Source organism: Chelon labrosus (assembly GCF_963514085.1).
Source record: "Chelon labrosus genome assembly, chromosome: 18".
Lineage (NCBI taxonomy): Eukaryota > Metazoa > Chordata > Actinopteri > Mugiliformes > Mugilidae > Chelon > Chelon labrosus.
Genome location: NC_140351.1, coordinates 9,545,218 through 9,563,314, shown reverse-complemented (window position 1 = coordinate 9,563,314; position 18,097 = coordinate 9,545,218). Strand labels below are relative to the sequence as shown.

The 18,097-nt window shown below is 42.6% G+C and overlaps 1 protein-coding gene across 1 annotated transcript; it reads left to right on the top strand.

Annotated features, from left to right (window-relative positions):
- The first annotated feature begins 11,453 nt into the window (after positions 1 to 11,453).
- Positions 11,454 to 17,827, top strand: LOC311503211 (uncharacterized protein). The gene is made up of 5 exons (XM_084565793.1): positions 11,454 to 11,703; positions 13,898 to 14,032; positions 14,894 to 14,977; positions 15,507 to 15,623; positions 16,502 to 17,827. Exons 1-5 carry the CDS (start codon positions 11,701 to 11,703, stop codon positions 16,664 to 16,666), a joined length of 504 nt encoding a protein of 167 aa, XP_084421919.1. The 5' UTR covers positions 11,454 to 11,700; the 3' UTR covers positions 16,667 to 17,827.
- The last annotated feature ends 270 nt before the right edge of the window (positions 17,828 to 18,097 follow it).

The window sequence follows — 18,097 nt, the reverse complement described above, 5'->3', positions numbered from 1 at the left end:
GCTGTACATGTACCCACAGTATGCCTAACAGCAGCCCAGCCCTCCTCCTCCTCCTCAGCATCATCTCCTAGATATATTGTATGCCCTTGACAAACTGCCAGCGCCCAATCCCCCTCCTGCAAATGTCTATTGATCAAAGCACAAGTACGACAGTGGAAAAGGTATGGAGTCTTACCCATACTGTTATCCTTGTATCACCTCTCATGAGCCAGAAACTTAAAGGCAAAGGACAGTTCCATAAAACTTGATGGGTATCACCACTCACTGAGATTTACAAGGAAGACACTGTACTGTAATACCTGAGGCACATCATTAAGTGTATCACAATGCCACGTCCTGTTATTTTAAAGATTACAACCAAAACTTCTGGTTGTGAATGAGGCAGCCATACTCCGTGTGTTTACAAGGTGCCTTTTCCCACCTTTCGAGCACTTTTACGCACAACCAACGGTGAATTTAGGTCAGCAGTCAGCTGGAGCTAAGTATCTGTTGTGCGTTGGCTGATCTAAGCACAGCCAGACGCTTGTTTGTGTGAGGTGCTTCACAGCACGATTGCTATCACAGTTTCCCAAAATCACCCACCGTGCATGGACGGACTAAAAACGCGGGCGTTTGTAGACACCGTCTCCCTCTCTGTCCGATGATATTAAGTGTACAGCAGAGGAAACAACGCGTTGACTTACCGAAATTAGATCCTCGGCACTGTCAGGCGTCTCCTCGTTTCCCTACTGTCCCTGGTCCGCCCCTCTCTCAAGTCAATCCGCAGTGTGCTCAGATCAGATCAGAACGGAGCGGTGCGCCTTTTCGCTGCGTCCTGCGTCCAGAGTTGCCGGGTATGGAACGACCATTTGCCGGGAAGCTGGGGCGGGGGTGCAAGGCTGAGGCATCCGCGGGGAGGATGAGAGGGCTGTGGAAGAGACGGGTGAGGAAGAGGAAGAGGCGAGGCGCTTGGTACGAAAGCGAGGAAGAAAGAAAGAAAGAAAGAAAGAAAGAGAGAGGAGAGCAGCAAAGCACTGCAGCGACAGGGAGGCAACACCACCACAGAGGAGGCAGACAGCGGCTCTCCGTCTCGCTCTCACACTCACTTCATGCACATGCGCGCGCACGCGCAGCATTGCCATCATAGAAGGATATAGAGCGCCATCTTCGGGCCGTGCGTGGAAGGGGGGAGGTTGGGAGTCGTCTGAAACATTTGATGTCTTTCACACAGTTGGTGCATGTTCGCGCTGGGGTCGCTCTGCTTTTTTGACAGACCTCTGGTGAGTCAGTGTGGCTCCACAGGAGACATGTTCAGCACACTGCGCCCTCAATTTTTCCAGTGAATCATATATTTCTATTTCACTGCGAGTGCAACACATGTGAGCATTTGGGTGTCTTATAGAAACAGATACCCTTGGCACCAATTAGTCCCCTGCTACAACCCCCCATCCACAACACCCACACAGAAGCACTTTACCTATGTCTATCCATTCCTTTTAAGATCTAACCTAAACATTAAATGCCAGACCCTGACTCTCACCTTAAGCCAGCCTTTTATCTAAAACCAGGACTATATCCTAAGATCCATTAAGGAGGATGGATCCTACAATATCATAGGAATGTTTTTCTCAAAATACCACCATGACTACCACGTCCTCCCCACCTGTGTTGTCGTGCACCCCCATCCCCCAACCTCCCTCCGGTGCACATGCTCACTCCATGGCAACCAGATCCCTTTGGGGTTATGATGATGACAAGATCAGCTGACCTGCACTCCATCATCTCTCCACCCCATCCACCTTTCTCTCATTCACTTTTCACATTCACACCTGGTTTCCCAGGGCTCCAAATTGCTGAGTATTTCAGAGATGCATGGCCCTATTGTGTGTTCTGCACAGTCAGATCTGCCGGCTCGAAATAGCTGAAGGTTGACTTTCTTTCTTTCTTTCTTTTTTTCTTTCAGTTTGTCTGTGGCAATTATGCTTTTATGTACTACCACAGCACCATTAATAATCCGAGTAAGCCTGTTCATTTATTCATTCTGATCACAAAAAAAATACAAGATATTGTTAAGGTGGATGGGTGGAAGGAATGCAGGTCAGTGTTTGATCTGCACAATGAAAAATAAGAAAGGGAAAGGCATGGCACTAGTTAAGTTGCTCTAGTTAATCAGACGGATGAGCTAGCTGGGGTAGCATCTGGATCTCAGGGAAGACGACAAATACAAATTCCGTGTGCTGCAGTTCACATTTTATTTCTGTTATTTTGTTCTGTTTTGCCACATACATGCCACATACTGTACATAGTTCATTCAACCCATAGCAATTTCACAGAAACATTTATTATTTGTTGGAATTCATTTGGAATCAGAACGGCAAGAAAAGGTCACATACAGAAACTCAAACATCACGAGAACCTTTCTATACCGACTGCACATGTCAGTATAGTGTATATCCTGAGGAGTGACTTTCAGGAACGGCATCCATATGCATACTATGAAGGTGTATATCAGTTTGTCGGTAACTTTGCAGTTATACCAGATTCAGAGTTTGACTTTGTCTGTTTGACAAGTAAATGGTCCAATCAGCAGTTCAACAAAGAACATGGTTTTTTTGGCCAAAAACCTCAAACTCACATTTCTTCATCTTCCTCTCACAGCTAAAGTATACACACATAAAAAATAGAGAGGCGGAGAGATGACATCTATTCACGGCTAACAGCTGTTGTCATCACAAACTGGATCCCTAGCTTTGGGATGTTCTTCTAATTTTCCTTGGTTTAATCGAATAAACCTGTAGGAAGTCATTCATTCATTCATCTTCTGTAGCCGCTTGCCCTGTAAAGCAGTCATCAGGCGAGAGGTGGGGTACACCCTGGACAGGTCGCCAGTCTATCGCAGGGCTAACATGGAGGGACAGATAACTAATCACACTTACACCTACGGCCAATTAAGAATCACCAGTTAACCTAACGAGCATGTCTTTGGACGGTGGGAGGAAGCTGGAGTACCTGGAGAGAACATATGCAGACACAGGGAACCCGGAACCTTCTTGCTGTGAGGCATCAGTGCTAACCACCACGCCACTGTGCCTCCCCTGTAGGAAGTCTCAAGTATTTTTTTTCTTTAAATGCTTTCAAAATTAAAGCCGATTCACAATTAGTAAAGCTTTATATCATTTTGTAAAAGCACAAATGCACATTGGATGCAGTTTAATCACAAAACATTTTTATATAAATTCAGATTAGGCTTTTTTTTGTCTTGATGACCTCAGATTTTAACTGGAATAATATACTTAAATCTATTTATTCAGCATAACACCTTGTTTGAGCACACTGGTATCATCATCCTACTGGTAAGTAACACATTGTAAGTTAATATGTGCATGGAGTGCATACAGACCTCGTGGAAGGAAAATACCTGCTCCTCTCTCATTACGATGAGCGAGGGCCCCTTGAGCGGTGCACTTTAACCCCCAGCTGTGCTAATGACCTGAAGATAACCTTGTGGTGGTGCTGCATGCAAGTATGGCCAACACATGTTATAAGGAAACGGGAAGCATCCCTTAGTAAATGAATAAATGTGCCATCTCTATTCACCGTCAACGGTCATCCATCCCCCCGTCACAAGAGTGCTGTTACAAACCAACAGCTGGAGAACGTCCAGGAACCGTGGTTCTCATTAACTATCACTACTCATGTGCGTTTCAGTGATTCACACTACAAGATCATTTTCCTTTTCTGTTTCCTGCGCCCTTGTGTCGCATGGAATCGTTTGCTGTTTTCATCTTGCACATATGGACAAAACAGACATAATTTCACTCGAGCGCTCCGTCATCCCGTACTGCTGTACAGGCGTTGGAGCCAAAAGTATATTTAAAGGATAAACACTAGCATCTCTCACATATTGAGTTTACTCTTTGGCACATCCCTGCCTGCTGTTTGGCAGCCTGCGTGCAGACCGGGAACTGGATTTGTGCAAAGTCAGAGAAAATGAAAAAATGAGGTCGATTTTAGTTCGATTTAAACCGCGCAGTTTCTTTTCTTTCTTTTTCTTTGCCGCTTTTCTTAAAAGTACTTCCGTTTAATTTGGTCACTCCTCAGAGTCTCTTAGCTGTCTGTCCTCTGAACATGTGAAGAATTGGAAGTTGTGCACATATGTGTTTGAAGAATCACCACTAGATGGTGCCATTGAGCTGGGATGTAATTTGGAAACCAAGTCAGCTGGAAGAACTTCATAAAATTCAAAGATTATTTCCAGTTATCTATATTTTCAGGACGTGAAAAGGAATCGAAAAGCAGTACAGACATAAAATAAACACTCAAACTATGTCTAACAGTGGTGGTAGTGCGATGCAGTAGCAGCTTGTTGATTTGTGCATGGGCATTTCTTCATCAAAATTAATAAATATTCCAGTTTGCACGATACACTTTGAGCTTTGCTACCGAGTGGTGAGCACGCATGTACTGACAGTGTGCACAGCTTTGAGTGCAGAGGAGGTCCGAAGGCCATCCTATGAAAGGGGTTATCAAAACTGACCTTCAAATATTTGTGCCTAGCTGTAACAACTCCCTTGTATTTAACGCATTAGATAATATTATTTTTTCCACTTAGGTCTGCAAAGTAAGGTATTTGGCATGTCTCTTTTAATTAAAAAACAAAAGCAAAACATGAATTACTGTCTTTTATTCACTGAGAAATGCGGCCAAAGACAATGTATCTGTGTGGAGTCCTGCTACAGCTTTGGCTGGTTGTATTTATACCTGTCGACTGCAAAGATCAAATATATAGTTTTATACAGAGGGAACAACACAATATCATCCAGCTGCTGGTCGGATGACACAGGGATTCCTTATGAGCTGGGAGGAGATTTCCTGCCAGGGAAAAATAAAGGCCTCTGCCAAGCACATTAAGTTTTATAGGCCGAGCTACTCCAGAGAATTTGGTTTTTCTTCGTCACAACGGAACAAATTGCAACGAAAAGCCCCAAAGATACTTTTGCAGTACATACAGTACGATGTGAGGGCACTGTAAATGTAAAAACCTGGCAGCTGGGATTTGCTCACAGGTTTTGGACTGATATTGGGCGATGAGTTCATAAATGAAAAGGTTTAAAGGTGCACTGTATAAAATGTATTTCTATGCTGCAACATGTTCCTCACATTGGTTTCAGCGTGGAGGCCTGAAGCTGTACTGAAAAACTTGGGGCGTGACCTCAGATGAACCATGTCACACGTCTGTATACGGCACACGTAGAGTTTGCCGGGGGCATTACTGCACCACACGAGTGAGCAAACACACGAACAAAGGTCCTGGTTTGTTTAGTTTTTCAAATCCATGTAACATTTTCATGGTAAACTTTAAATTACGTAAAGAAAGAAGATAAAACAGAGAAGAAATAGAGGCGTTGCAGAGTGCTGTAACTGCAAAAATGTACAGAATGGCAGAAGAAACACACTTCCTGTCGAGGCTTCCAGCCAAATTCAGCAAATTCCCTTTTTAATCTCTGTTCTTCTTTTTTTTTTTTTTTTCTTTAATTCACAACGTTTGTCAGTGCTTTCCCATTCACAAAATGTGTCGCAACACACTTTACGGGAAACGGTATCGGCTATGTAGTTTTCACTCACGAATATTAAGCAACAGTGTCTTCCAGTATGTGCTTTCGAAGTCACACCCTCACGTCTTGTCTGTGACAGAGAAGACAGCCGCGCACAGTATGCGGGCGTGAACGCACAACAAATTCCAGCTGCAGGAGAATAAACGAACAAACGACTGAGCGCCACGCTCGGGTTTGTGTTCGTTGGCGTTCTGCTGACACGAAACAATTTTATCATACCCATCACGTCCGCAGCATTTCATCAGCTCACGATAAGTCAGTGGATATGGAGAAATGTACGGCTGAATAAACAAATGCACGAAGCGAGAAATAATTTACTTCCTGGAAATGTTCAATTCATGGGCTGAATTTGTTGAAAGGCTCAGAGATGTTGCAAGTACAAATAACTTGAAGTCCCTTCCTCATCCTCAGGAAGGAACACGGCTCAGGACTGTGACACCTGCCAATGTTGTTGTTAGGTGGCATGTGTAAATAGGACAAACATTCATTGTTTTAATTATATTTCATTAGGCAAGTGATGCAATCGTATGTGCGTGCTTCCTCCTCGTCCTTTTTGTGCATGTTACTTTGATGAACATTGATATCTATTAGTTAAGTGTTTGTTATAACTGGGGACAAAGGGAGACACACCTGTTTTTTGAGTTAATGATCTCACATTTATTAAATAAAATAATAATGCAGTGAGTCATTTGGCCACTAAAATAAGATGCCTCCCTGCGCATTGTCACACAGGAAATTTACTTACACCTGTTACTCCTTGAAGGAGCATGGGAATTAATCATTCAGTGTCTCTGTAATCAAAAACTTTAACCTCGAAGAGGTGGATTGGCCTACCTAAAGGTTGCTTTTTCTGTCGGAGGGGTGCTCCCTTAGCCTTCTCAAGTCTGTTCCCTCCACGGAGACCTGTCTGCAGCACCATGCTCCAGACAACATAGCTCTCAGGTTCATAGGGACACGCAAACCTCTCCACCACAATAAGGTGATGGTCCACGGAGAGGACAGAGAGGAAAACAAAAGAAAGAAGTACAACCTATGACAGAATGAACGGCAGAGAGAGCACGTTCATGTTACTGTAAGTCTGCACGCTTTGTCTTAAATGAGCCGCAATTTAAAAAAAGAAAAAAAAAAGAGCCAGAGAAACTACAACACATACCAATCGCTGCATGTGTGTGGCATGTGTCACTGCACTGTGAAAAACCTGCCTGACAACAGCTGTTGTCCTCAGCATCTATTGTATTTAATGTTCCTTTTTTTTTTTTCGTATTTATTAAATGTTTACTTGCACTGTCGCTGTCCTCAAAACTGTATGCTGCTGTGACACCGCACATTTCTCCACCATGGAAAATAATAAAGGATTATCTTATCTTATCTCATCTTGCCACTGCATCCACTGTTCTCGAAAAAAATGTAGACTGAAATCAGTTGACCTCAAAAACCAAATGACGTTTAAAAGAGAAAGAAAAGCAACACGTGCATGCCTGAGACTAATTTTACTCAGCTTCACCAACAGGCTTTTGTATTTTTTTTAAATTTCCCCGCAAGTATCAAATGGCCTTGAACGCAACCTTTTTTCTCCTTGTTGCAGCCCGGACTCTCTTGCTGTTCCTACATTCAAAATGGCAATGAAATTCTACTTTCAACCAGCTTAGGAGGATGTGTTTCAGTAACCCACTTAATTTCCCGTAAGTCTTTTAATCTATCTTGTATTCAGGAAGGTGCAGGTGTCTAGAAATCCAAAACAATCTGGTCTATGTTAAGCACGGCACAAATGATGATGTTGAAATGCCTGACTACATTCCTCTCGGTAAATAGCAACCTTTGCACTTCTACAGAACCACGGTGTTGACGAGAAATACTAACAACCCTCTGCAGAGCTTAATGCACTTGCTGCGATGTCTGATTTACGACCTCAGCCTTGCAGATTGAAAACGTAACAAGGGAAACACGAGGAAAGTTGGCATGGGCGCGCAGTTCGGAGCAGCACAAAAGAAGTGAAAAAGAAATGTAATGATTTAAACACCTCAAACGTCCTGCGCCCCGGTGTATCCCACACATAGTTCGTAAGTGAGTCACAAAGCACCAGGAGGCAAGACGAGTCTTGCTGCGAGACATCATCGCTGAGTTTGATAGCCGTCTCGGTTACCCTGGTCACGTTCCGAGTCCCGCGGTGCAGTGCTTCCTGGCAACACTGTCATAACCTGACGGATGTCTTTAATTAATGCAGACTCCAGCACTGCAACACAAACACACAAACACACATTTTAATACTTGTGTTGATTAAAAATCCAACAGAACAGGCACCATCACTTTTTGGAAAACAACAGATACTAGCTACTGACACAGAGAAACACTTTGCAATATTTAGGCATTCCTGCGTTCGCCGTCCAATCTAAATGCAAACACTCAAAAAGACATTTGCTTTCTGCTCCGCTGCACAACGGCAGCATGTGTTTGATGTGGTAGCAATAAGGCTTGAAAGCATAAAAAGACAACAACCAAAGAAGAAAAAGAAGAAAAAAAAAAAAGACGTTGAGCTAGATGCTATGTCTTCACTGAGCTGTCAACAGTTTTGTCATATTGTCAAGTTATGTCAAGTGATTTTATTTCATAGCCACCATTCACATCGGTGTGTGTGATTTGGGAACTGGCAGGCGACATGGATAACCTTTTATCAGTCTGCGCCAGCAAAAAATAATTTGCACAGCCCTCGCGTATCTCATTACAAACAGGCCGGGAGAGATTACTCTTTTCCCTGCCCGTTTAAATAACAACTGTTTTGCTGCCATAAATCCAGTAAGTACCTCCATGCCTCAGCTGCAGAAGGTTCCCTCCCATCTGTTTCTAATGAAACATAAAATCTCAGGTGGATAATATTACTGAAGCCAGAACATGTCCATCTATTTAGCTCACAGAGAATTCAGAATGGTAAATATGCCTTTAGACGGGAAAGCCTGCTAGCTGAGGGAGTAGCGTTTGATTTCTATCTGCGGTGGTAAAAGTAAACTATCACTTATGTCAGAATAACAATTAAAAAACATGACCACATCAGTTTTTCAATCTTGGCAGCAATTTTCTGGTGAGCAAACACCAGTGCCTTCTTATTCGCTCTTTGTCAATTTTTAACCCTAACCCTAACTTCTGAGTGATTATTACAGAAAGCAGGACATGGGATAAATCAGTGATGACTAACAAGCTCCAGGCATGGGTAAAATAGTCTTTACTTGAACTCAAGTAAAGGTTATTTTACTTCTTCGTAATAGTAAAAGAAGGCTACAAAAATGTATATTAAACAAATCATAGTAAGTAGTTTTAAAGGAGTTTACATAAAAGCTACGAAGCGCTCGTGTGAGGATAATAAACGCAACGCAGCCAAACGTGCCTTCTAATAAAATAGAAGTTATTGCATATAAAGAGACAGTTGACAGTGATATAATAAAATATTGATCACATAAGATAAATCATGACAGTTCTGGAAATGGCACATGGACATGAACAAATATATATAGTATATACAAATACATATAGTATTTATAATACATATATATTAGTGCTGTCAAACGATTACAGTTAGTTAGTCACATGGTTGCAGGGTTTTATCTCTTTTTTTTTTAACATATATCCACATTAATGTTGCCCTGTTACTCCTCTTTCAGCCAGCTACTAAGACAAACTAACTTGTTGACATTGCCCGAGAGGAGGGCTGACCGCTTCTTATTTACAATGTGGCCTGCAACTGAGAACAGCCTCTCACACAGAGCCTCTCACACATATTCACAAGCCAGCACTGTCAGCTTATCAGGGGCTCCTGAATGAGCTGACCGCCACTCCAAGGGACAGTCCTGCATACTAAAAAGAAAGAAGAAAACTCCTTCCTGCAGCGTGTGCAAAATATTTTATGTCAACACCTGGAATCGAACCCAGAACCTTCTTGTTGTGAGGCATCAGTGCTGACGCTTTATGTAGATATATATATATATATATATATATATATATATACACACACACACACACACACACACACACACACACACACACATAAGCTGCTATAGATAGATAGATAGATAGTATACAATATAGTATATGGATTCTATCTTATTAAATAAAATGTGCTCCCTTCTTTCTTTATGAAATAATGAAAAATCAGTTTTATTGTAGTTTTAGGGATGTAGGGACACATCAGACCGCACAATATAATCCTCTGGAAGTTGGAACTCATGTGAACAGTACAACACTGTGAGACTGTAGACTGTTTTTGTAAGTTTTTCCAACTAATTCAAGACATCAGCGGTGGTCCACTGGTTGCTCCCTCTAGTCCTAATGGCGTACAACAATCTTCAAATAAAGACTGATCTGCACTCAAACATTCATTCGTTCATTCATATTCTGTAACTGCCTGTCCTCCAGAGGGTCATGGGGTGTTTCACAGTTCACGTTCACAGTCACACCTACGGCCAGTTTAGAATCACCAGTGAACCTAACCAGCATGTCTTTGGACGGTGAGAGGAGTACCCGGAGAGAACCCACGCAGACACAGGGAGAACAAACTCGACACAGGAAGACCCCAGCCGGTTGGTACGTTCAAACCCAGGGTGAGGTGTCAGTTCTAACCACGACAGCACTGTGCCACCACTCAAACAATCACCCTATGGACTGTGATCATCTTGAAGACTCTTTAGTCTTTAGTCCTTTTAGAAACCTTTAGAATAATTTTCCCCTCACAGATGGATTTATAAACGTTCAAATCCCTTTATAGTGCAGATTCACTGAATCCCAGTAGCGTGATTGCACAGTGTAACCCCTGTACTATAAAGGCTACATACGTGAGAGGCCATTTATTACTCACTTTTATTGCTTTGGCTAAATTTCAGAGCGGCAGATAAAGCCAATTTAATTGTTCCAAAGGACGGGACGAAATCTACAGGTAGGCGCACTGTGGTGAGGACACGTAAAGGTTGAAACAATAAAAACGCTTTGATATTGGGACGTATTGTCCTTGTGACGTAAAAGTCAGTCTCCAAAATCACAATGTTAGATGGTTCTTTATAAAAAGGCAGATGCATTAAAATGGTAGAACTGTATTTTCGTAATAAAAGCCCAGGAAAGCAGACTTGGCGAAGGGGTTTCAGTGCTCAAATTTTGTCAGTGAAGAGCCTCCATATGAATGTGCAAATCGCAGAGTGAAAGACAATTGGGGGGGGGGGGGGGGGGCACAGCCTATATAGGCAGGGGCGATCCAAGGTTCTGAGGGGCCCCCGAGCAAAGGCCTACACCAGAGAGACGTCGTTTCATTGTACTGGTTCTGTTAACAAACCAGACTTACAGAGCATAGGCAGTTCAAACAGGGTCACGGGGCAAATAGGAGGGGGCAACTAGGGGGTTTACCAAAAGGTAGCCATCTGCAGAAGGCCTTGCTTGCCTGTCCTGATGCGGGACACGACACTGACGGACACTTCTTAAATAAAAAGACCAGAAACACAAGCCTCCCTCCTAAAACACCGAATACTCCCGGTGTGATGTGCTTACTTGTGACTTACCGGTTTCTCAGACTTCATAAAGCGACCTAACCAGTGCATGAAATCCCTACACAGAACTCCACACTGACTCACTCTTCTCTGAAGCCTAAGTTGATATACTACGCAGTGCATGGATGTACGAATGAATGGAGAGGGCGGATTTTCTCAAATCCAGCGTTCAGTCCATCGGCCCGTGCGTACAGCAGCCACCGTGGAGGTGTGAAAACCTGCCCACTGCGTGTGCAACCCAACCAACAGTGGCATCCGTCATGACTGCTGTGATGTCAGCAGATATTAGGCCGCTTGCCCCTTAGCTTTTCACACATTAATTCATGTGCCTGTAAAGTGAAACTTATGCCACTGAGGACGGAAGTAAGGTCACATGCTGCGGCTGCAGGGCTGCGTAAGGCAGGGCGTGGGAAAGGACTATATCCCTGCGCTCAAAGCCACCAGAAGCGCTGGAATAATTGAGAGGACGACTTTTTCTTTTTCCCCAATCGTTCTGTAGCCACAAAAACTACGCATCTGAGCAGCAATGACGACTCACTCGTTTCCAGCTTTAGCCCGCGATGAATATGAATGAAGAATGACCAATGGTGAGTACAGCCTGGGTGAAGCGTACTGCATAGGTGCGCTCCAGCGGTGACGCACTAAATTAAACTCGTTCCACACACTAGAGCCAAGCTCGATTAAAAGCCGAGGTGAGGGCAGGTTAGTGCGGGGGTGAAAAACAAGCACACATGCTACAAAGTCTGGAGCGTGTAAAAGCACTCACCGGGAGCCGACTCCGCGCTCCTCCGTCTCCCTGGCTCCTCCGCAGTGCGACTGGTTCCTTTGCTGTACGTTGGAGAGACTTTAAGGGCTTTCCAAAGACGGGGAATTCCGCGATTACCTCCCATTTGACAGTCAGAAGGAAACCGAAATAAATTTAGGATTTACGGGAATCGGCTCAGGGTTTACGGGAATTAGTGGACTGGCGTGGGACTGTCTGAAATGTCAGTCAAGTGAGCGTTTACGTCCAGGGAGACGGTCGGGAAATCGTGCGTTCGCGTAAAATTAGAAAGAAAGAAAGAAATGATTCATTAAAACTATTTTAAAACTGAAAAGGGTCTGACTGCAAGTCTAAAACTGAAAATGGACACTTTTGAACAAAGGTGGAACTGTATTTAATCCTCCATCAGTCATTTGGATGACTGATGGAGGATGAATATCTATTTACCTTAATGGAATTCCTGTTGCATCATATTTACTTGTATTTTAATTTAAAGGGTCCTACGTCAGAGAATGTTTTGTTTTGTGGGAAAATTATTTTAAAAATAACTCAATTTAATGTATTGCATTCAGTCAAAAGCCAAACATATTCATTATGATGTGGGATGGCCCCTGTCAGACTGCAGACCTTTAATTGCTTATGTGTAGGTAAACTTGTGTAGTCGATATTTCCAGTTACTTAACATGCTATTCATCATATTATGTAACACTAATATGACCTGTGCCGAGGTTTGAGGCTGAATGAGGAGAACAGCAGAGAGAGCTGCACTTTGACAAATGCACTGACACGTACACTGGGCTTACATGTGACATTATGACATACCTGTTGACTATTTATACTCAGCTTAGAGGGAATAAATTTGGACAGTGCTTCTGTTGGTATAAGGGTACACTGTAGGGGTCATAATTTAAAACTCTAAGAAAAGAGGTCTCAGGATTAGAGACTACGAAATTTATCGTATGGTCTCTAATCCTGGCATCAGGAAAAAGGCCATAAAGGGACATTTCCATTGAAGTTATTTCTGGGCTATCTCTATTTCTGTGCCTTGCATTCTCTGCTCTGTGGAGGTCTGGAGAAGGGGTGTGTCATTCATCGATGCATGATTCGACTGAATATTTTACACAATATGAACTGCAATCTGGAAGAAACCAAAGACGGACCTAATTTATTTTCAGCCGCTATTGTGCCTATTTTGTGAAATAGAAAGCTTGCCCCACGGCCAGTTTCCCAGAGCAGGACGCTTATGTAACACAAAGGAGTCCTTTGATTTGCATCTAAAATATGACGCTTTGAGAAAAGTGTTAGCCCTTTATTACAAGCTGGCAGCACCGAGTTACCATCTCCATAGGCTTGCATTTCAGGGTATCACTTTTGTTGAAACTTATAGCTCAGTCTCTGGAGTGATCAGTAATGTGGTGGAGAAAACACTGACATTTCCCCGATGAAGAATATAATTAAGTGTCATCTGTCTGTCGTGGCGCACAGGAGTGTCATAAACCCTATTGTGTGTTATTCTGCATATGTTTCATGCAACCTAACTTAAGTTAGTAAAATTAAAAGTGCCTTTGAAACAGAAACTGTAATAGTGCCATCTGCAATATACTTAAAATCTCCAGGGGCCCTGCATGAACGAAAACACGATGCCAGCCAGCTGAGATTTCTGGGCATGAATGAGGTTTATATGCGGAGAGATGTGGAGGGAAAAGAGACGACTTATTCCTCCAGAAGTTAGATTTTTTAAACTCTCACACCAAAAGGTGTTGATGAGTTTTTTTCTCCAGAAGGATTCGCAGGGGGCCATCCCGTGGATGATCATGTTGGGTGCATCTTGGGTGCATCTTATCGCTCTATGCATTGTCAAGGCCTGTGCGCAGACTTTCAAGTTTGTCTTGTAAACTGATCTTGATGCTCTAGAGTAACCTCTATTTTTTTGTTTAAGCTGAGCAAACATTCTCTGGATTACTTGACTGACATCTCTGTGTCACTCTCTCCCTGTGTCCCTCACCCTTGAACTCCAGCCTCTTCTCTGCATTAGTCTCCTTGCTCTTCTGCTTCTACCTCTGTCTCTGTCTCTGTCCTGTGACAGCAAAACGCCCCCCACAGAAATCGGAACCCACTACATGGCGATCGTGAGAGTTATCCTGGACAACACAGTAAGTAAGACACCAGTTCTATTTGCATTTTACAAATCCGTGCACGGGCAGGGCAACAGACTTTTCTTGTCATCCAGCAAGAAGCGATCAAACCCATCCGAACCTAGCTGTTGAATGCCTGATAGACTTTTTCAAATGTCCTACAATGAACCACAGTAACATCCACAATCATTTAATGATTTATCTTGATGAAATCCAATCACCAAGGAAGAGATGGAATTACTGTAAAGGGAAGCGGACGAGTTAAAGTGAAAATGTTGAGAATCTGGTTATGAGAATCGTGCAACAGCAGCTGCAACTTAATATTACGTATTAGATGCGACGCTTTTTTTTTTTAACTTGGACTTTCCTCACCTCAGTGTGAAAGGTGCAGCCAGTCATACAAGGAAAGAACTAAAGCAAAACAAGGAAACAATCTTGCTTGCAGATGAAGTGAGAAAAAGTCACACTGATTGACGTTTTAAGACTTAAATCCTCGGAAAGTCCAAAGCTGGCAGCTCTCGCTTAGAGTCAATTCAGAGACTGGTCTTTGGACTGGAATCTGTGCCAACAGATCGTTTAGGCTGGATGACTACTGAGTAAAATATTTGCTGAGTAAGTACCTGCATGAGGGTCTTGATGGAAAAAAAGAAGATAGTTGAACATCAAGATTATTTATTTTCTTTAGCTGCATTAACTTTCATGTTCTAAATATCAATTAAAATGTTTAAATAGCCAAAAATACCACCTTAAAACTAACCTCAAAGCGACCCGAACCATACACTGAAAGCAATATAATGTTTACTCAAGCGCGTCATTTAAAAAGACGCCGAAAAACGCGGTGTTTCTGTAAAATCTGACCACCTCCATGTTCTCATTCAGGATACAAGCATCAAAGCGTCACTTCAAAACTCCACCTGCCCACCACTGAGACACAAGCCTCGTAGCTGCACGCCCAGCGACTCCGTGAGTAATAAAAATGAAAGTGATAAATATACACTGTGACCAAAAAAAAAGAAAAAAAAAAGAGATCCTGAGGGAAAAGATTAAATAAAATCTACACACAGAACAGCAACTTTATTTCTACAGCTTCTTCCTTTATGGACAGATCAAACAATAATGTGGTGACGGTTTTATAAATGTTTGGGGATTGAATGAACCATGCCACCAGGAAAACGGACATCATCAAAGCTGTGCAATGGATTCACTCAAAGCAGCCTAGCAACGTGTCCTGTGAGAAGCACTGCTTTCCACACAGTCAGCTTTTGCACAGGGCGACACTTACAAAATGTCAAAACAGACGAATTAATGGTGGATACATTCCACTAAGGGGTGGTCCTGCTTTGGTGCATGCCGGCGCCTTGGCTTACGTGGGACACTTAATAGAACCATCAGCTTTCCCTACTGTGACAAATCAAAACGTCCACATGGTCACTGAGGGCATGCACTGTAATGACCACCTCCAGTCTAAACTCACGTTATCTTTGTTCTGCAGAGCCTTGTAAGCACCTTGCATAATCTAACCTGCAAAATGAAGACGTTAAGGCTTTCCCACACAGACGGACTTGTCAGCGCTGTCCTAAACTCAATACGCTGCATTTGTGAGACAACGGTAAGTAAGGCTGACATTCTTAATAAATTAATGTTTTGCTCTAATGAAACTGATGAAAGGCCAGCAACAAGGTGACCAACTTCAAAAAACTCTCCGGTTTCTCTGAAAGAGCTGTGGCATATTTAATTGACAAAGGCAGAGGAATGTTGGCAGGCTGTAGTGTTTCCTTCTGCCAGATAGTGGGTGACTCATGGGTTACATAGCCGGTCGTCTATGTGAGTGTATCCAAACACGGTTTGTGTCTTAAACTAGTTTACTTGGTGCTGAACGGAGTCAAGCTCCAGAGGGAAACGTGCAATCAGAAGGTGAGAGAGAGGCTAGAAAGGCCAGAAATGAGCTCGGTCATTTGGTTTTTACCATTTGCATTTTTAAGCCGAGATCTTGTGGTCACCCTGAATGTCACCAACTTGGATGCTGTATCAGCAGTATTTTCCTAAAACGCCGTGGGGAAACCACACCCTTTTTAACCTCTTTTTGTCATGTTAGGTTTGCTTTCAACATCAGAGGATCAGAATCTGATACAGTGATTCAGGCTCATCGTTAAAGTCTGAGTCACGCAACAGAAAAAATCAGGGCCTCTTCAAAGCCACAGGCATGACCAGGTTCAAAGTGATGGCTCTCATAAAAACATGCTCTGTTTAAGAACTATTCTTAGTCTTTTTGGCAAACCCCTTATTGATTAGAAGTAGAATAAGGGAATAATATAATTCTGTGATCAAAGCGAGGGTTGTCAGAAATCAGACTTTGATTATTTAAACACAGGCAATGCACCAACAATAATCCTGCTAAATAATTTATTAAACAGATGTTCATGAGATACAATCAAATGTATGTCAGTCCTATGACTCAGCACTGATTAACACGTTTTTATTGACTAGACTAAAGAGCCCAACGTGACGTTGAAGAGGAGGAGGACAGTGACAAGACGGAGGAGGAACGGGGAGAGAAGAATCAAAACCAAAACGCTTTGCAGAGCAAAAGCAATCCTGTCTTCCATGAACGAATGCTACCAAATGCTGAATGCTCGCTCCATGGATACCTGAGACCAAGTGTGAAGCAAGATGGGGGGAAAGAAAAAAAAAAAGAAAAAGAAAAAAAATTGTGCTGCCGGTTCCTCTGTACTACACTATCCTTTGTCGGATTATGCAAGAAGAAGCTTCCACTTCATTTAAGCTTTCGTATCAAGTATCAGTATATCTCTCCTGCAGCTGTTTTGGGTGTTGTATGACTACTGACTCTTCAGTTAAGCTATTAAGCCAGCTGGAAAAGAAATCCTCAAGCCCGTCCAACATACTGGACTCTCACACACGCCGCACATTGTGCTGTACACACATCTGCTCCCATCCAGGATTCACAAGAATGTATTGTGGACTGCACAATAAAAAGGTGCATGATACGCAGCACGGCGGAGCTCCTGGGCGGTTGAAGGTGTTCAAAGGGAAACTTATTTACTAGATTACGTTTGCTAGCGTGCAGCTAACAGATTTCTTCTGAGCAGTTAGGTCGTAAAGAATATGCTATGACATTTACTTGCACTCGACTATTGAAGCATGACCAGGAAATCTTAAGGTGCTGAAATACAGTTTTGCTTTCATTTTGGATTAGTGCGACTAGCCCCGGCACATCTCCCCTGTCATCTCGCTTATCTGTTTCTGTCTGTCCGGGGGAGTTGTTTTAGGCCGGGTGTCAAGTCGTCGCTACTCTCCAAGATGACATGGGTTGATTAATCGTGGAGCATGATTGATATTTTAAAAGCACATTCTGCCACAGATGGATGAGTTCAGCTTACGGAACTTATTCTTTTCTGGGATTCATCTAAGAAGCGTTTCTTGACATATTCAGTTGGTGCTTTGATTGATGGTACCTGCTTAATTAAAAAAAAAAATAAGTATGTACTGTAGCACGGGGAGACGGAGCACCATACTGCCACATTTGACGTTCAACTTTTTTATTTTTTATAAATATGCCATTTGTTGGTTTGTGGGAAGGAAATGGAAAAACATAAATAAAATTTAAAAAAAAATAACTTAAGCCTGTAGCCTTTGCTCCCAGTTCCAGCTACTACTCTCGGTGCAGCAGCTATTTGCTCTTCCTGTCAGGTACCATACGTGTAGCTAATTTCTGTCTGTAAAATGTATATATTTTTTAAGCAGATAACGCAACTAACACTGTATATTGATATGTGTATTCCAAATATATTTATATCTAAAACAAACAATGCGTGTGTGTTACTCTTTACTTTTAATGACCTACCACACACACTCCGGTTCACTAGTGAAAACGAATGCATTCTAATGTAAGAGTCCTGCACTAAATCTTAGCTATGGGACTGTTTTAATGTTCAGTTTGTATTGAAACAGCGCAACAGCGTTTGATCATTTTGAAGGATGTGTTTTTTTTTTGGTGCAGTCGAACTGGATTAACTTTGATTAACTTGGATTTTGTCATCCAGCCTAGCACACTGACTAAAATGG

Excerpts from the sequence above, each read along its gene's own strand:
- LOC311503211 (XM_084565793.1), top strand. Across the intron at positions 14,978-15,506 it reads GCTGCACGCCCAGCGACTCC|AGCCTTGTAAGCACCTTGCA; the intron begins GTGAGTAATAAA and ends TTTGTTCTGCAG. Across the intron at positions 15,624-16,501 it reads GCTGCATTTGTGAGACAACG|ACTAAAGAGCCCAACGTGAC; the intron begins GTAAGTAAGGCT and ends TTTATTGACTAG.